Source organism: Mustelus asterias, chromosome 18 (assembly GCF_964213995.1).
Source record: "Mustelus asterias chromosome 18, sMusAst1.hap1.1, whole genome shotgun sequence".
Taxonomy (NCBI): Eukaryota; Metazoa; Chordata; class Chondrichthyes; order Carcharhiniformes; family Triakidae; genus Mustelus; species Mustelus asterias.
Genome location: NC_135818.1, coordinates 27459902 through 27478500, shown reverse-complemented (window position 1 = coordinate 27478500; position 18599 = coordinate 27459902). Strand labels below are relative to the sequence as shown.

Below are 18599 nucleotides of genomic sequence, written 5' to 3'. Positions count from 1 at the left end.
GCAATTCGGGATAGGCAACAAATGTTGGCTCAGTGAGTGACACCCACATCTCATGAAAAAAAAATTGATCTAGCATCATAGAATCCCTACCTTGCAGAAGGAGGCCATTCAGCCCATCGAGTCTGCATCTACTCTCCAAAAGAGCAACTTACCCAATTCCCCCAGTGGTCCTATTCCCATACATTTACCCCATTAATCCCCCTAACCTACTCATCCTGGGGCACTAAAGGGGAATTTAGCATAGCCAATCCACCCGGAGGAAACCCACGCAGACACAGAGAATACACAACCTCCACACACACCGTGCAAATTCCACACAGCCCAAGGCTGGAATTGAACCTGGGTCCCTGGCACTGACGAAGTTAATAGAAGCACCCAAAAATGTAATAGGAAGCTCCAGTGGGGCTCAATGTGACTCATGCAGATTTTAAAATCTAGATCTTTAAATAAAAATTCACCACCATAGAATCACTCGTGTAGAAAGAGGCCATTTGGCCCATCGAGTTTACACCAAATGTCAGAAAGAATATCCCACCCAGGCCTTCACCATTACCCTACTCCCACACATTTACCATGGCTAATCTACACATCTTGGGACAATTTAGCAAAGCCAATCCACCTAACCTGCACATCTTTGGAGTGTGGGAGGAAACTGGAGCACCTGGAGGAAACCCACACAGACATGGGGAGAACATGCAGACTCCACACAGTCACCCAAGGCTGGAATTGAACCCAGGTCCCTGGCGCTGACAGACAGCAATGCAGACTTCATAGAATCCCTACAGTGCAGAAGGAGGCCATTGGGCCCATCGCATCCGCACCGACAACAATCCCACCCCAGACCCTATCCCCACAACCCCACACATTTACCCCGTGAGTCCCTCTAACCTACACATCCCGGGACACTAAGGGGCAATTTAGCATAGCCAATGCACCTAACCCACACTTTTGGACTGCAGGAGGAAACCGGAGCACCCGGAGGAAACACACACAGACATGGGGAGAATGCAAACTCCGCATAGACAGTGATCCAAGCCGGGAATCAAACCCGGGTCCCTGTAGCTGTGAGGCAGCAGTGCTAACCACTGTGCTACCATGCCGTCCTGAAACGTTAACTCTCTTTCTCTCTCCACAGATGCTGCCAGACCTGTTGAATTTTTTTCAGTCCTTTCTGATACAGGATTCCAGGTGGCCTCAGCAGCCCTGTGCTAGGGAACAGGAGAGAGATCTAATAATCAGACTAACTTTTGCCTGATTACACGCTAGTCAAACAACCTTTTACTATGATACAAGGGCACTCTATAAGTTGTTGGGTATTGAACGCAACACTGGGGTATTTTCAAGTGTAGCATTCTTTCATTCACTTCAAGAATGGGTTTTGTTGAAAACTCATTCTCAGTGTAAACTGCTGCTGTTAAACAACAGTAGGCTGACCACAAGCAGTTAACGTGTCATTAAACATGTGCAATGTTTCACTCTCATCTGATGAATAAAACATTCTGAACTGAGCTGCTGGAACTTGTACCAGTTCATGTAAAAATATAACTCCTTTTGGGGTGACTTTCCAGAAAATATTAGTTACTGTTCCTACAGGAAAATAAAACAGTCTTTGGAGAAAAGTCAAATGCTTAGGTGACAATAATCCAAAAGCCTGGAAAACACAACCAGCGAATATAGCTTCAAATCCCATAACAGTGGGAGAAATTGGATTCAATTGTTGTTTTAAATCTACAAAGTAAGAAGTGGATGTCAGTAAATGTAGCTTTGAAGCTGTCAGACTGTTGAGAATCCATTCATCTCCATCTAGGGAAGAAAAGCTGCCATATCCTTACCTGGTCTTTTCTAATATTTGTTCTTGCATCATGGGTATTGCTGCCAAGGCCAACATTTGTTGTCCATCTGAATTGTCCTTGGAGTGATGAGCCATCTTCTTGAGCTACTGCTAGTCCATATGTTAGGGTGTGTGTCCCTTCTGCAGCAGTCGGCTACATCCTAGCTGGATGGATAATTGCAGCTGGTCAACAGTCACCCAGCTCTCACCTATGGACCTACACAGCTGCTTGTGCATGGCAGCGACCACATCCCAATGACTGCATTGGTTCACAGGCAAACCAAATGAGTGTTGTAGCATGCAGCTGGTCTCCATGGGAGGTAGAATGCCCATCTCCAACCATCTTTTCAAGTATACAAAAATAAAAACAGCTTTGAGGACTGCAGCAGAGGAAATGGTATTCCATGGTCGGTACTGAAAGCTTTACAACACAACTGTGTGAACAGCTGTAAAGTTAATCAGCACAGGTGCAGAAGATGCTGCAGATCACCCACAGTAGTCAGCCACATCTCTAGTTGCCTTGACTTGTAAAGGCACTGGCAACAAGTGTGCATGCCTGAGAATGCTGCTTACCACTGCAATGTAAACAACTTACCTAGGCGTTTCTTGTGTACACACCTCACTGAATTCACAGCCTCTTACCTGCTTTGGCAGCCAAAGTATTTGCACGGCCATTCTAGGAACTTTCTGATCAATGAAACCCAACACCAGAGAGTTGATACAGGGGATTCAGCGATGGCAATGCCAATGAATTTCAAAGGGAGATGGTTAGATTCTCTCATGTTGGAAACAGTCATTTCCTGGCACTGATGTGTCATAAATATCTGACCCATTGTGATTCCAGTACCAGATCCACTGCCACTGAAGTTGCATAGCAAGACACTCCAATGTATCAAAACATTACCAGTTGAATATGGCAGTATTTCACCACAACCTTTCCAGGACAATTAGGGATAGGCAATAAATGCCAGGCTTGCCAGTGGCACCCACATCCTGAAAATGAATGAAGAATAAAGGAAAAGCTACTAAAGTGGAACCAGGTCTTCAAATCCAATAACTTCATAATGTTGATATAGATGGTAGCCCCAAGTAAACAAATTAGCAGATCAGACTTGAGGAGTTGGATGGATAACTCCTGTTCCTATGTTCAGAAACTGCCAGGAACCTATTTTGAAGAATTGGTTTTCACTGAAGTCTTTAGAAGCAGCACCAGCTAGACTGGACCAATAAGAAGCAAAATGAAAACTCTTAACTGTTGGAAATCTGAAACAAGAACAGAAAATGGTAGAAACAACATCTGATTTGATTTATTATTGTCACATGTATTAACATAGTGAAAAGTATTGCTTCTTACGCGCTATACATACAACGTTTTGGGCGGCACAGCGGCTAGCACTGCTGCCTCACAGCTCCAGGGATCCAGGTTCGATTCCCAGCTTGGGTCACTGTCTGCGTGGAGTTTGCACGTTCACCCTGTGGCTGCGTGGTTTCCTCTGGGTGCTCCGGTTTCCTCCCACAGTCCAAAGATGTGCGGTTTAGGTGGATTGGCCATGATAAATTGCCCCTTAGTGTCAGAGGGACTAGCTAGGGTAAATGCATGTGGTTATGGGGATAGGGCCTGGGTGGGACTGTGGTCGGTGCAGACTTGATGGGCCGAATGGCCTCCTTCTGCACTTTCGGGATTCTATGATTCTATTCTAAGAAAACATACCGTTCATAGAGAAGGAAACGAGAGACTGCAGAATAAGAGCAACTCATGTTGATGCAGCACCTTTAGAGTAGCAAAATGTCTCATTGTACTTCACAAGTGCAGACAAAAAACTGACACCAAGTCAAAGGCAAATACATTTGGACCAAATATTTAATAGGTTTTAAAGACTGTCTTAAAGGAGGAGAGTTGGAGGGAGTCGGAGGAAATTCCAGGGTGGCCATCAATAAAAATTGAAGATACATCGAAGGCCAGAATTTGAGGAGTGCAGATATCTTGGCTGTGGGACTGGAAGAAATTACAGAGATAAAGGAGGGGTAGGCCATGAACATCAGGATGAGAATTTTATGTTCAGGATTCACTTAGAATACTATTTCCTCTGCTACACTCGACTGGGAGCCACTGTCAGTCAGTGAACACAAAGTTAATAGGGAACAGGAGAGACTTGGTGAGAGTTGAACAGGAGAGCTTTGAATAAACTCAAGCTCATGGATGCTGGGAGATGTATGGCCAGTTGATATCAAAATTGGAAACAGTTGTTTTGGCCAAATGCAACAATGACAATTTATATAAACATCCCAGAAACTTAGAATCAAGGCTTCTCTCTCTCTACATTAACTGAACCAGTGGTTAACAAGAACACCAGGTAATGATGAACAGCACATGGGAAGGGAACGAAGGCATTGCCCCAGGTGATTCTCTCAACCTGATGGGGCTCCAGAAAATATTTCACCTTTTAAAAAAGAAGAAAATCTGAATGTTCTGTTTGAAATTAGCAAAATATTGACATACACATCACTCCAACATGGAACTGTTTACAGAGATTTTTATTTTGATGTGAACGAGTTTTGCAAAATGCATTTTAACAACAGATGGGATACTGGGACCCAGGAAGAATGGATGCTAGAGCAGCGTACAGCGTATACAGATAAAACCATACCATTATTCGTGCTTCATCAAGTTTCTCTCTCTGACATCTAATCAAAGATAAAGGTGAGAGAAACCATAACTGCATTCAGCTCATTGTAGAGTCAGGATCATAATACCAGCAGCAAGAAATGTTGGTGCCCTCGAATAAGCCAGTTGCTAGGGTGCCTCAGGCTGACTGATCAGAGATGAGGACAACCTGTTTCCCAATGTTCCCTCCTTTCATCATGGACTCAAAAGCAGCTGAAAGAGACAAATTGTGAGATTTACAAATTTAAGAAAGAAAGATAATCCCCAAAGATCATTTTCACAAACTGATCACATACAAGACTAACAATGTTTTTGATTCAGTACACTTTTCCTCTCATGTAGGTACAGTATTTGTAATATAGCCACAGTCTAAGGCACCAGATTGCCAAGTAATTTGAAATGGTACCAGAGGTGAGGGCTTTCAATGGAGTGACAGGAAAAGCTGGGATTGTTCTAGTGAAGGAGGAAGAGGAAATTTAGTAAAAGTGTTTCAAATTATGAGGGGTTTGATAGTAAATCAAGAGAAAATGTTTTCACTAGCAGGAGGATCAGTGACCAGCGCACATCCATTTAATAGAATTGGCAAAAGAAACATAAAAACATAGAAACTAGACGCAGGAGTAGGCCATTTGGCCCATAGGATCTGGTACTGGAATCACAATGGGTCAGATATTTATGACACATCAGTGCCAGGAAATGACTGTTTCCAACATGAGAGAATCTAACCATCTCCCTTTGAAATTCATTGGCATTGCCATCGCTGAATCCCCTGTATCAACTCTCTGGTGTTGAGTTTCATTGATCAGAAAGTTACTAGAATGGCCATGCAAATACTTTGGCTGCCAAAGCAGGTAAGAGGCTGGGAATTCAGTGAGGTGTGTACACAAGAAACGCCTAGGTAAGTTGTTTACATTGCAGTGGTAAGCAGCGTTGATCATAGCTGATCATCAAATTCAATATCCTGATCTCCCCCAGAGGGAAGGTGAGGATTTCATTTTGCAAAATAGTTGTAACCAGGAACACTCTGTGGTGAGGATAGATTCAATACTTCCCTTCAAAAGGGAATTGGATATAAGGTTGGAAGGGAAATAAAACTGCAGGATTGGATGGAATGAGTAGAGGAATGAGACTAATTGGATAGTTCTTTCAAAGAGCTGGAATAGGCTTGATGGGCCGAATGGCCTCCATCTGTGCTACCTCAGTTTCTACATCGCTTGTCACCTTTTCCTTCAGCCAACTATTCAATCTAGAGTTAACGAGTGACATAGACTCTGCATTCATTTAACACCAATAGCCCATTTCACAGCCTCATAACTTTGTTCAAGAAAGTCTCTATCCCATTTCCGGTAATGTAATTAAAACATAAAAAATTAAGGAGCTTGATAGGGTAGATGCCGTAAATGTTTGCCCTAATTGGGAAATCTAGAACACAGGGTTACAGTCATAGAACAAGAGACTGACTTTTTACGATTGGAGACAAGGAGACATTTCTTCACTCAAAGGGTTGTGAATCTTTAGAATTCTTTACCCTAGTGAACTATGGATGCTTCATTATTGAAGGCCAGGCCCTGTTTTCACAGCCATTCACCCAGCCGTCCCACAGACCTAATTGTATTGTCATTTAGAGGCACGCAGAGAGAATAAGAACATTGAGGAAATTGCCTTTCAGATTCCAGGTCACTAGAAGCCCAACAACTGAATCATATTCTGATAAACAGAGTCTGGTCTGACCAGTATGTGACTCCTGTCTAACAGCAATGCAGTCAATTCGGGATGGACAAGAAATAGCAGTACAGTGAGTGACACCCATACTCACGCTCCCACCGCAACTTTAACATGATTTTGTATTGTGTGACTTAGCATCAATTCACCGCATGTGGCAAGTGTATTTGAAAACACTGTCGTCAATGGGTGTGTGGTATAGAGAGACCAATTAAAGGGTAAGAGCAGAAATAGAAGTGCTTTGGCACAGGAAACCTAGGGATAGCATGAAGCTGACCATTCTCTTACCTCCAATGTTTTCCAATCCTTTCACTACCGTCTCACGAGCCTGCAGGAACAGAAGTGTTTGTGAGAGCTTCAAATGTGTCTTGTATATTCCTGAAATCCACACTACCATTGAAATGGCTTATTTTTATAACTATTATTACTAGATGATCAATAAGGCACTACCATTGAAATGTCGCTGTGGAAAGCGCATGTACAACTCAATAATCCAGCACTCGGGTCCGAAAATCTTAGCTTTCTTTTTGCCTCGATCCAGACGTTCTTTAGAAAGCTAAGATTTTCCTCACCACCTCCTCTACCGATTGTTGCACAGATACTCTCTTGGCTGGTAACCATTGTTCCTAAAATGTTCATCCAGTTTCTCAACTGTACCATCCAGCAGCACAAGACATTGGTTTGGGGTTGAAGTTAAGATCTGAGGCTGTGGGAAGTGGGGGTAGTGACCACTGTTCCACATTCTGATGCCCTTGCTACTTATAGCTTGTTCTTAAATCACTGCCAACTAAACAATTCAACTGAACTATTCAGTTGGGGAATATTTTTGCCAGATTCGGTTGAGTAAGATTATTGGATTTGCAAGAACAGAATTTGAAAGAATGACTCCTCGATGCATCCATTGTGGAGATGTTTACTAACAAAGACCAGGAATGTATAATCAAAACACTCAGAGCTCTGCACGAGCACAAGTGGGGTAGAACAACTGAAACTGAACCTGCCTGCTGTGGAGTAGCATGAGTGGACTAGCAACTGTTTCTCAATCCACCTAATCACAGGGAAGGTGGTGGGAAATGATAAAATGAGCAACCGGAAGAAATCAAGCCCCCTACCACTGCCCCACAGCTGCCCTATCGTTCTGCAGTTCCTTTGTGCACCATTTACCTACCAAATCACCTGTAGGTAGAGGCTCAGGTGCCTGATAATGGGGAAGGAGGGCAATGGTCAGTAATCACCCTGTTTCTCCTCCATTCCTCCTGACTTTGTCAGCAATGTTTAGAGGTTGGGACCAGCAGAGGCCCAAGCTGGCAGCATAGATTTCTCATGCAATTCACCAACTGTCAGATTGCAAACATTTAATTGCGGGTTTTGCAAATTGCCAGCTAGACACCAATTATCCCGGGATCCTGTCGGACATGATGACACATTTACAATGGTGCTTTTCCAAAATGAGGACTACATCACTTGAACAGAGTCTGTTTAAACAGAGTCTATGCAAACTATAGCAACAGGAATCATCAGCAACACTGCAGCAAACTCTCCTGATCAAAGCAGGATTATTTCTCCAGCCAAACATTGTGAATACAGGATAGTTTTATACGACCCAAAATAAATCCCCAGTAGTTACAGGAATGCGGGGTCTGGGTGTAACTGACAGGGAAATTCCCAATCATTCTCCATTCTGGCCTGGAATATACGCAGCTTTAAAAAAAAACACATGAGGAATGCACCGAGCAGCAAGCAGAGTGTCCAGTACAGTACCTTGAGCTTCCCCTCCTTCAGCCACTGGCTCAACTGGACCAGGCCTGCCTCATGCTGATCTGAATAATTGAGCACCAAGAATCTTTCTCTGTGGAAGGTCACGAGAGAGGAGTGAGAAGAAGCAGCAAACATTGTATGAGAAAACAAGGTACTTTTGCCAATACAACGCCCTCATTATGCACTAGAGTGTCAGGTTAAACAGGCAGACATGCTAAAGCCAGTGAAAGATACAACGCCTGATACATAGCATTGCATACGGAACATTTCAAACGTAATGGAAAAAGATTACCATAGAATCCCTACAGTGCAGAAAGGCCATTTGGCCCATCGGTCTGCACTGACTCACTTAAGTAGCATCCCTCCCTTCTGCCCTATCCTCATAATCCCACACAGTTACCATGGCCAATCCACCTAATCTGCACATCTTTGGACTGTGGGAGGAAACCGGAACACCCGGAGGAAACTCCCGCAGACACGGGGAGAACGTGGAAACTCCACAGAAACAGTGACCCAAGCCGGGAACAAACTTGGGTGTCTGGCGCTGAGAGACAGCAGTGCTAACCACTTTGCCACCAGCTTTAATGAAAAACCTTTATCTAAATAAAGAACATCTGTTCTGTCTTTTGAATAAGACAAACTTCCTTCAACAGCATCTTCCAAACCCACAATCTCAACCATCTAGAAAGACAAGGTGTGCAGCACCACCACCTGGAGGTTCCTCTCCAGCCACTCACCATCCTGACTTGGAAATATATCTCCGTTCCTTCACTGCCTCATGCTGATCTGAATAATTGAGCACCAAGAATCTTTCTCTGTGGAAGGTCACGAGAGAGAGGGAGTGAGAAGAAGCAGCAAACATTGTATTAGAGAACAAGGGTAAAATCCTGGAACTTTCTCCCTAACAGCATTCTGGGTGTACCTACACCACAGAGTGTGTAGCGGTTCAAGAAGGCAGCTCACCACCACCTCCTGAAGGCCAATTAGGGATGGGCAATAAATGCTGGTCTAGCCAGCGACAACCAACTTCAAAAAATGGAAACAAAAAGGAAACCAGTGCAATTCTGTGCATTAATAATTAAATTTCAAGGGTGTTTGATAACATGTTCCTCAATAAGGTGAGAAACAGATGTATAAAATCGGTGAGAAAACAAGCACCTAGGCTCTCACTCTTCATTTTCAAAGAGATGTACAAGATTTACAGCTGTCAAATAACTGACCATCATTCTCTGTCTGTCCCTATACATTGAATAGTAGCTGGGCTTTGGAGGTTGGACTGGGATCTCCACATCATGACTTTGGAGGTTGCCCAGGGAGTGGAAAGTGCAGGGAGGGAGGATGGGTAAAAGGAGAGGAAGAAATTGAGAAGGAACCCAGTCTCAAAGACTCAGGAATCTTATGGATTCAAGTTGCACTTCAGAGACCGGGATGGATATTCCAGGCTGATGCCCCCATGGTAGCACAGATAAAACTGGTCAACTGAAACAAACCCCTTTTCATTGATTTAAGGCGAGAGCACGGGGACACTGAGGAGAGATCGGCAGAGAAATAAAAACTGCCAAATGTTACTCAACCAGTTGAAAAAGTAAAGCACATCTGAAGGTCTTAGGGAGAAACAAGTTGTAACCTGCATGATTCAAAGATGTTTCATCCAATAAAAAAATTAAGTTGGTTTTAAGAAACCAGAGTTGAAAAGGTTCCTTTTTATGGGACAAATAAACATACATTTGGTATGGATTTGATGGGCCAAATGGCTTCTTTCTGTGACTGTGACATTGTTGGTGCATTCCTGTCACAGGAGGAAAGAATGAACCTGTGTTTCTGTAGCACTTTTCACAACCTCACAATCTCAGTTTTTTGGTCAATAAATAAATTCCTTTTGAAATGCAATTTATGTTGTAATGTAAATAATGCACACAGCAAGCTCCCACAAACAGCAATGTAATAAAGACCAGAGAAAGGGCTCAATTTTAGAATTTGCAATGAAGCAGTACTGACCACGAGGAAAGCTGCCCAGAGATCTAACAAATTGGCACCAAGTCAAGGGGAAGTGCCATTAGCAGCCAGATTGATGTATTCTCAGAGTCAGCAAACTAGGAAGGAAAAACTGCTGACTCCCTTCACTTTTAATTTTAAAATGTATTGGTTGTGAAATAAATGATTAGGACATACAGAGGATTAACTCGAACACACAGAACAGAAACAGGTCACCCTGCCCCACCAGTCCATGCTGGGTATATTCACGCCGCCTCCCATCTTCTCTCATCTAAATCCACCATCGTACTATCAAGTCCCTTTCCCTTCATTTCTTGTCTAGCCTCCCCTTAAATGCACAAGGGATTATGGTAGAACATAAAATATCAAAATTAAAAACGAAACTTTGGTAATTCACATTAAAATGGAGGAAACTGACACTGAACGAATATGAATTTTTTTTTTCAGAGCCAGTGAGTCTGTTTAGCAGTAGTTATGAACTTAATTAAAATCTGAGTTGCAACTCATTTAACAAGGTGCAACTTCTTCGAGGGGTATTACAGTGAGACTAAGCGCATTCAGAGTGGGGAATTCTGCAGCTCAGTGATTTCCCACTAATTGTAGACTGGGGAGGAGCTCAGCAGGAGAAGTGTAGAATCACTGATATCCAACGCCTGGATTTCCATGTTTAACTGTACATGTGCAAATAACAGGAACTGTTGTTAGCTTCAGAGCACTAATGAGAGTGAATGCTGACAGTTTTGCCATGACCACCGCCACAAAACCTTGGCCAATCTGTGTAAGTGATGTTGGTTGAGGAATGGATAATGGTCACGACACTGAGGAGAACTCCTCTACTCTTTGAATAGTCTCTCGGGATATTTCGTGAGGGAGGAGATGGGGCCTCAGCATCTCATTTAAAAGACAACCTCCCCAACAGTCACAGCATTCTGTCTGCACTGCATTGGGAGTGTTCATCTAGATATGTGCTCAAGTCTCTGGACCAGGATTTGAGTGCATAACCTTCTGACTCTGATCCAAGAGTAATAACCACCGAGCTATCCATCTCTTCTAACCCCAGCCCTTGTCGTGTCTTCACCATACCCTCCGACTTTCCCCTCTCTGAGGCTGAGCATGCTGTTCGCAGCAAAGGACTCAGCTTTGTACCCTTATATCCCCACCTCAATGAATTCTGGGCTCGACATGATGTTGAACTCTTCTTCCATAGTCTTCATCTCCGTGCCCACTTCTTCGGGCAAAAGTCCCCCCCCGACCCATAGATCCTTTCACGTGCCTCCAACATTCTGCCTCCAATTGGACACCCCCACCAGGACAATTACCTGGCCTCGATCTTTTCATTGGGAACTGTCGACAGGGCATTGGCCGTCTCAATTTTTCTGCCCCCTCACCCATTCCAACCTCTCTCCAAACTTTCTGCTTTTCACTCCCTCAGGTCTAGCCCTGACATTGTCATCAAACCTGCTGACAAAGGGGGTGCTGTTGTCGTCTGGTGCACTGACCTCTACCTTGCAAGAGGCGGAGCGCCAACTCTCAGATACTTCTTCCTACCTCCCCCTTGACAATGACCACACCACTGAACATCAAGCCATTATCCCCAACACCGTCACCGACCTCATTTCCTCCGGCTTCCAATCTCTTAGTCTCCCAACCCTGGACAGCCCGCTTCTATCTACTTCCCAAAATCCACAAAAAGGGCTATCCTGGTAGGCCCATTGTGTCAGCATGCTCCTGCCCCTGATCTTATTTCCTCTTATCTTGACTCCATCCTCACTCGCCTGGTCCATTCCCTCCCCACCTACATCCGGGATTCCGCTGATGCCCTGCATCATATTGACAGCTTCCTGTTCGCAGGCCCCAACCGCCTATTCACCATGGATGTGCAATCTCTCTACACTTCCATCTCACACCAGGATGGCCTGAGAGCTCTTCACTTCTTTCTTGAAAAGAGGCCTGAACAATTCCCATCCACCACCACTCTTCTCCGCCTGGCTGAACTTATTCTATGTCTCAAAAACTTCTCCTTTAACTCATCCCACTTTCTCCAAATCAAAGGAGTAGCAATGGGTACCCTCATGGGTCCCAGCTACACTTGTCTTTTTATGGGACATGTGGAACATTTCTGGTTCCAAGCCTACCCAGGTCCCCTCCCACAACTCGTTTACCGGTACATCGATGACTATTTTGGTGCCGCTTCATGCTCTTGTCCAGACCTCGAAAAATTCATCAACTTTGCTTCCAGTTTCTATCCCTCCATCACGTTCACCTGGTCCATCTCCGAAACTTTCCTTCCCTTCCTTGACCTTGCTGTCTCCATTTCTGGCAATAGACTATCGACCAATAGACTAGCTACCAATACAGTATCTGGACTACAGCTCTTCACACCCTAATCCTGTAAGGACTCCATCCCTTTCTCTCAGCTCCTTCGCCTCCATTCAATTTGTTCCAATGATACAACTTTCCAAAGTGGTGCTTCTAATATGTGCTCCTTTTTCCTCAACCGTGAATTCCCATCTACAGTTGTCGACAGGGCCCTCAACAGCGTGCAGTCCATCTCTCGCACCATGACCCTCACCCCCTCCCCTCCCTCCCAGAACTAGGATAAAGTCCCCCTTGTTCTCACATTTCACCCCACCAGCCTCAACTCCAGCGTGATGCCACCACCAAACACATCATAGAATCATAGAAACATCAAACACATCTTCCCTTCACTCCCTCTGTCAGCATTCCGCAGAGACCATTCCCTCCGGGATAACCTAGTCCACTCCTCCACTATACCCAACACCTCTCCCATCACTCATGGCACCTTCCCATTCAATTGCAGAAGGTGTAACACCTGTCCCTTTACCTCTTCTATGCTCACCATCCAAGGTCCAAAACACTCATCCCAGCTTCAGCAGTGTTTTATTTGCACCTCTTTCAATTTGGTGTATTGCATTCACTGCTCCCAATGTGGCCTCCTCTTTATCAAAGAGACCAAGTGTAGACTGGGTGATCGCTTTGCTGAGCACCTTCGGTCTGTGCACAATCAGGACCCTGACCTTCCGGTTGCTTGCAATTTTAACACACGATCCTGCTCCCATACCCACATCTGTCCTTGGCTTGCTGCAACGTTCGAGTGAAGCTCAACGCAAACTGGAGGAACAGCATCTCATCATCCAGCTAGGCACTTTACAGCCTTCCAGTCTCAACATCGAATTCAACAAACTTCAGATGATTTGCTCCCCACCACCCCCAACTTCTTTGCCATTTGGCCAGACTCGCGATATTGAGGCTCTGGTCAAGAAGAAGAAGGAGGCACATGACATGCACAGGCAGCTGGGATCAAGTGAATCCCTTGAAGAGTATAGGGGATGTAGTTAAGAGAGAAATCAGGAGGGCAAAAAGGGGACACGAGATTGTTTTAGCAGATAAGACAAAGGAGAATCCGAAGAGCTTCTACAAATACTTAAAAGGGCAAAAGAGTAACAAGGGAGAGAGTAGGGCCTCTTAAGGATCAACAAGGTCATCTATATGCAGATCCACAAGAGATGGGTGAGCTCCTAAATGAATATTTCTCATCGGTATTTAGTGTTGAGAAAAGCATGGATGTTAGGGAACTTGGGGAAATAAATAGTGATGTCATGAGGTGTGTACATATTACAGAGAAAGAGTTGCTGGAAGTCTTAAAGCACATCAAGATAGATAAATCCCCGGGACCTGATGAAGTCCAAAGATGATGAAGTCCAAAGATGGGCGGGTTAGGTTGATTGGCCAGGTTAAAAATTGCCCCTTAGAGTCCTGGGATGCGTAGGTTAGAGTGATTAGTGGGTAAATATGTGGGGGAAGGGCCTGGGTGGGATTGTGGTCGGTGCAGACTCGATGGGCCGAATGGCCTCCTTCTGCACTGTAGGGATTCTATGATTCTATGAAGTGTATACCAGGACATTGTGGGAGGCCAGAGAGGAAATTGCGGGTCCCCTACCAGAGATATTTGAATCATCGATAGTCACGGGTGAGGTGCCTGAAGATTGGAGGGTGGCAAATGTTGTGCCTTTGTTTAAAAAGGGCTGCAGGGAAAAGCCTGGGAACTACAGGCCGGTGAGCCTCACATCTGTGGTGGGTAAGTTGTTGGAAGGTATTTTGAAAGACAGGATCTACAGGCATTTAGAGATGCAAGGACTGATTAAGGACAATCAACATGGCTTTGTGAGTGGAAAATCATGTCTCTCAAATTTGATTGAGTTTTTTGAAGGGGTAACCAAGAAGGTAGACGAGGGCAGTGCAGTTGATGTTGTCTACATGGACTTTAGCAAGGCCTTTGACAAGGTACCACATGGTAGGTTGTTGCATAAGGTTAAATCTCACGGGATCCAAGGTGAGGTATCTAAATGGACACAAAATTGGCTTCTTGACAGAAGCCAGAGGGTGGTTGTAGAGGGTTGTTTTTCAAACTGGAGGCCTGTGATCAGCGGTGTGCCTCAGGGATCAATGCTGGGTCCACTGTTATTTGTCATTTATATTAATGATTTGGATGAGAATATAGAAGGCATGGTTAGTAAGTTTGCAGATGACACCAAGATTGGTGGCGTAGTGGATTGTGAAGAAAGTTATCTCCGATTGCAACTGGATGTTGATCAATTGGGCCAGTGGGCTGACGAATGGCAGATGGAGTTTAATTTAGATAAATGCGAGGTGATGAATTTTGGTAGATTGAACCAGGACAGGACTTACTCAGTTAATGGCAGGGCATTGGGGAGAGTTACAGAACAAAGAGATCTAGGGGTACATGTTCATAGCTCCTTGAAAGTGGAGTCACAGGTGGACAGAGTGATGAAGAAGGCATTCGGCATGCTTGGTTTCATTGGTCAGAACATTGAATACAGGAGTTGGGACATCTTGTTGAAGTTGTACAAGACATTGGTAAAGCCACACTTGGAATACTGTGTACAGTTCTGGTCACCCTATTAAAGAAAGGATATTATTAAACTAGAAAGATGCAGAAAAGATTTACTAGGATGCCACCGGGACTTGATGGTTTGAGTTATAAGGAGAGGCTGGATAGACTAGGACATTTTTCCTCTGGAGTATAAAAGGCTGAGGGGTGATCTTATAGAGGTCTATAAAATAATGAGGGGCATAGATAAGGTAGATAGTCAATATCTTTTCCCAAAGGTAGGGGAGTCTAAAACTAAAGGGCATAGATTTAAGGCGAGAGGGGAGAGATACAAAAGTGTCCAGAGTGGCAATTTTTTCACACAAAGGGTGGTGAGTGTCTGGAACAAGCTGCCAGAGGTAGTAGTAGAGGCAGTTACAATTTTGTCTTTTAAAAAGCATTTAGACAGTTACATGTGTAAGATGGCTATAGGGCAGTTGTTCCCAAAGGGTGCGGCGCGCCACATTGGTGCGGCGAGAGAGGATGGAGTGTGGCGGGAAGATTCAAGGACAATCAAAGAAACATTTAAACATGGTTTAAACAAGCATTGTTTTATACTTTCTGGATGTCCCATGATCATATTATAAAGTAGTTGTGTTCTATGTTATGAATCAAGCACTGCTAGGAGTTTTTTTTTGTTTTTGAATGTATTTCTTATCAATAAAAAATTCGGTGTGGCACGATCAAATTTTTATTCCGAAAGTGCGGCCCAGTAAAAAAAAGTTTGGGAACCACTGGTATAGAGGGATATGGGCCAAATGCGGGCGATTGGGATTAGCTTAGGGGTTTAAAAAAGGGCGGCATGGACAAGTTGGGCCAAAGGGCCTGTTTCCATGCTGTAAACCTCTATGACTCGCTGAGATTTTCCAGCATTTTCTCTTTTGGTTTCAGATTCCAGCATCCGCAGTAATTTGCTTTTAACCACTTACCTATGGCTGACAACAGTTAAAAAAGTCAGTACATTATATCTGAACATACGATTCAGTAACAGGAGCAAGTCCATTCAGCCCTTCGAGCCTGCTCTGCCATTTGATAAGGGGAGCAAGCCTTTGGTTAACTAGTAGCCATTCCCACCTAAGTCAGAATGGTCAGGGTCTGAACCCCACTCCAGACAGTCCCGATGAGTGGAGATCAGAGCTCTAGAGCTGATTTGGAGGTTGACATCCAGTGGGACACTTATGTCCGGTGTATGTGATGACCATGACTATGTTGCATGGCTCTTGAAAGTTCACAATTCTTCACATCAGATCAGACCAACCCATTCCATGGGCTAATATGAAGATCAGACTAACCCTCCCCCTGGACTGCTATAAAGATCAGACTAACCCCCCCATAGACTGATATAAAGGTCAGACTAACCCCCCTCATGGACTGAAATAAAGATGGCTCTGTCCATGGAAGATGGATTCACAGTGTTACCTGTCTGTTATTGAGAATCTTCCTGCTACTGAACTAAGATATGAGAAAAACCACTCGCACACACACTATTTGTAATCGGATTGGTCTGCTTACCTTGTGATATTTCTCTCCTTTAGGATAGTGTCTGTTTGGGGAGACAGTGGAGGAGGATAAGGCACATCCTTATTGTACTGGGAGATCTGGCCACAAAGAATGATGTGGCTGTTCTGATTCATCTGGGTTTAAGAGATATACATGGTCATATTCAGCTAATGTAGAAACAAAAATGTAATTATGGGGCATCAGTTTTATTAATCAAAGATATTAAGGGCATGGAGAAAAGGTTGGCTTATTGAGTTAAGGAGCAGATCAGCCATAATCTCATTGATTGGCAGAACAGGCTTGAGGGGCTGAATGGCTTCATTCTGCTCCTATGTTAACCTTACAAAATCATAATGGGACTGAAAAGGTTAAATTATAAGAAACTGTTTCGTATTTCCTCGAGATTAGATAGTTGGGGCAAGATATAATCAGGATTTTTATTTACCCCATCAAATCCTCTTAAAGAGAAGTTATTTCCTCTGGGAGAATCCAGAACATGCGAGAATTGCCTTCAAATGAAGAACTGGGTCTTTTTGGAGTGAAATCAGGAGGTACTTTCTCCAAAGGAAATCTGGAGAAATTGGGGAAGACATGAAATTTTTGTTCCTGATTGTGCTGGAGTTTTGTTGGATAAGTATATAGAGTTGGGTAAATATAAGGATCAAAGGCATGTAAATTTCTATCATTCCGCCACCATTGGCTGTTGAGTCTTTAGTTGCTGAGACTTTAAGCTTTGAGATTTCCTCTGTCTCTCTACCTCACTTACCTTCGTTAAGATGCTCCTTAAAATCTATCTCCTTAACCAAGTTCTTGCTCACTGGTCTTAACATCTCCCCTACTGATTCAGTGTCAACACTCCCAGTGAAAAGTCTCAAAATGTTTCACTACATTAAGAGGTGATGGTGGCATAATGGTAACGTCACTGGATTATCCAGAGGCCCATGCTAATAGTCTGGGGATATGGGTTTAAATTCCACCATGGCAACTAGTGGGATTTTCGATTGTAGTAAAAACCCATGTGATTCATTAATGTGCTTCAACGCTGTCCCTATCCAGTTTGACCTACATGTGACTCCAGACCCACAGCGATGTGGTTGATTCTGAAATGTCCTTGGGCAATTAGGGATGGTCAACAAATGCTGACCTTCCCAGCGATGCCCACATCCCATGAATTAAAGGCACAAAGTAAATGCAAGTTGTTGTTGTATATGGAGCTACAAATGCTCTGTCGAATGACACAACTGGTGGAGGGGGCTGAATGGCCTACACCTGTTCAACAGGGTGTTGACCAATCACAATGAGGCAGTGGACTTTGTCTAGACCCTGGGGAGCTGCAAGAATCAACCTTTCCTCCAATTAGCTGAGACCCTGTGTGCTAATTTACAGATCAGACCATCTCCGCTGCCTGCTAGGAATAACTAAGCCACCCTGTCAGATGAGAATGGGGGAGGAGATGGGATGGACTTCAAACAGTTCAGTAGTGCTTCAATGCTTCATGTTTAGACTTTAATCATCATCTGTTGAGTTGTTGTTGTCAGTTTTTCAAGAGGTACAAGTGCCCAGTGGGGTGGCAGGCTTTCAACCAGCTGTAGGCAATGTACTCTGGAAGAGGGAGGTCTTGGATGTTTTGATTGGCAGCAAAGAACGGAAAGTAATATGTTATCCTAACTGGGGAAGGCGGAATAGAAATCAGGAGTAGTGGTGAGGCACCTTCACCCACTAGGAGAAACCTTACTTATTGCCTGTGCCTCACTACATTCCCTCAATCTTTAAGATCCTTACCTGGCTAATGACAGTGTTGCTGATATCCCCACCGACATTGTCAAAGTAAGCATCCACTCCACATGGACAGTATTCCTTCAGCTTCTCTGCAATGTTATCCTTTCTATAGTTAATGGCTGCATCAAAGCCCATCTCACAGATCAGAATCTGACTCTTCTCATCTGTGCCACAGATCCCGACCACTCTGGAGCATCCTTCAAGACGTCCAATCTGAGAACACAGTTACAATGTTAAACGTTTTACCAATTGACCCACTGCCTTCTAATGGACCTGCTTATCAAAATAAAATAGATTTCATCAAAATTCCTAAACACAAGATGAAAGTTCAGAATCCATTTAACACATGACGATACACTTGTCTCTCTTTGGGCATGAGGTAATTACTAAAATTTGCATTTCTATACAAACATGCAAATTAGAAGCAGTAGGCCATT

General features: G+C 44.0%; 1 protein-coding gene across 6 annotated transcripts in view; it reads right to left on the bottom strand.

Annotated features, from left to right (window-relative positions):
- Window positions 1-3114: 3114 nt before the first annotated feature.
- Window positions 3115-18599, bottom strand: part of ptgr2 (prostaglandin reductase 2) — a 46040-nt gene continuing 30555 nt past the window's right edge. For all 6 annotated transcript variants that reach the window (XM_078233614.1, XM_078233613.1, XM_078233612.1 and 3 more), the window contains 5 exons: window positions 18166-18375; window positions 16396-16517; window positions 7980-8067; window positions 6507-6546; window positions 3115-4709 (listed from right to left, as the gene is read on the bottom strand). In XM_078233614.1, the coding sequence (XP_078089740.1) occupies window positions 4636-4709; window positions 6507-6546; window positions 7980-8067; window positions 16396-16517; window positions 18166-18375 (534 nt within the window). In that variant the 3' untranslated portion in view covers window positions 3115-4635. The remainder of the gene's footprint in view (window positions 4710-6506; window positions 6547-7979; window positions 8068-16395; window positions 16518-18165; window positions 18376-18599) is intronic.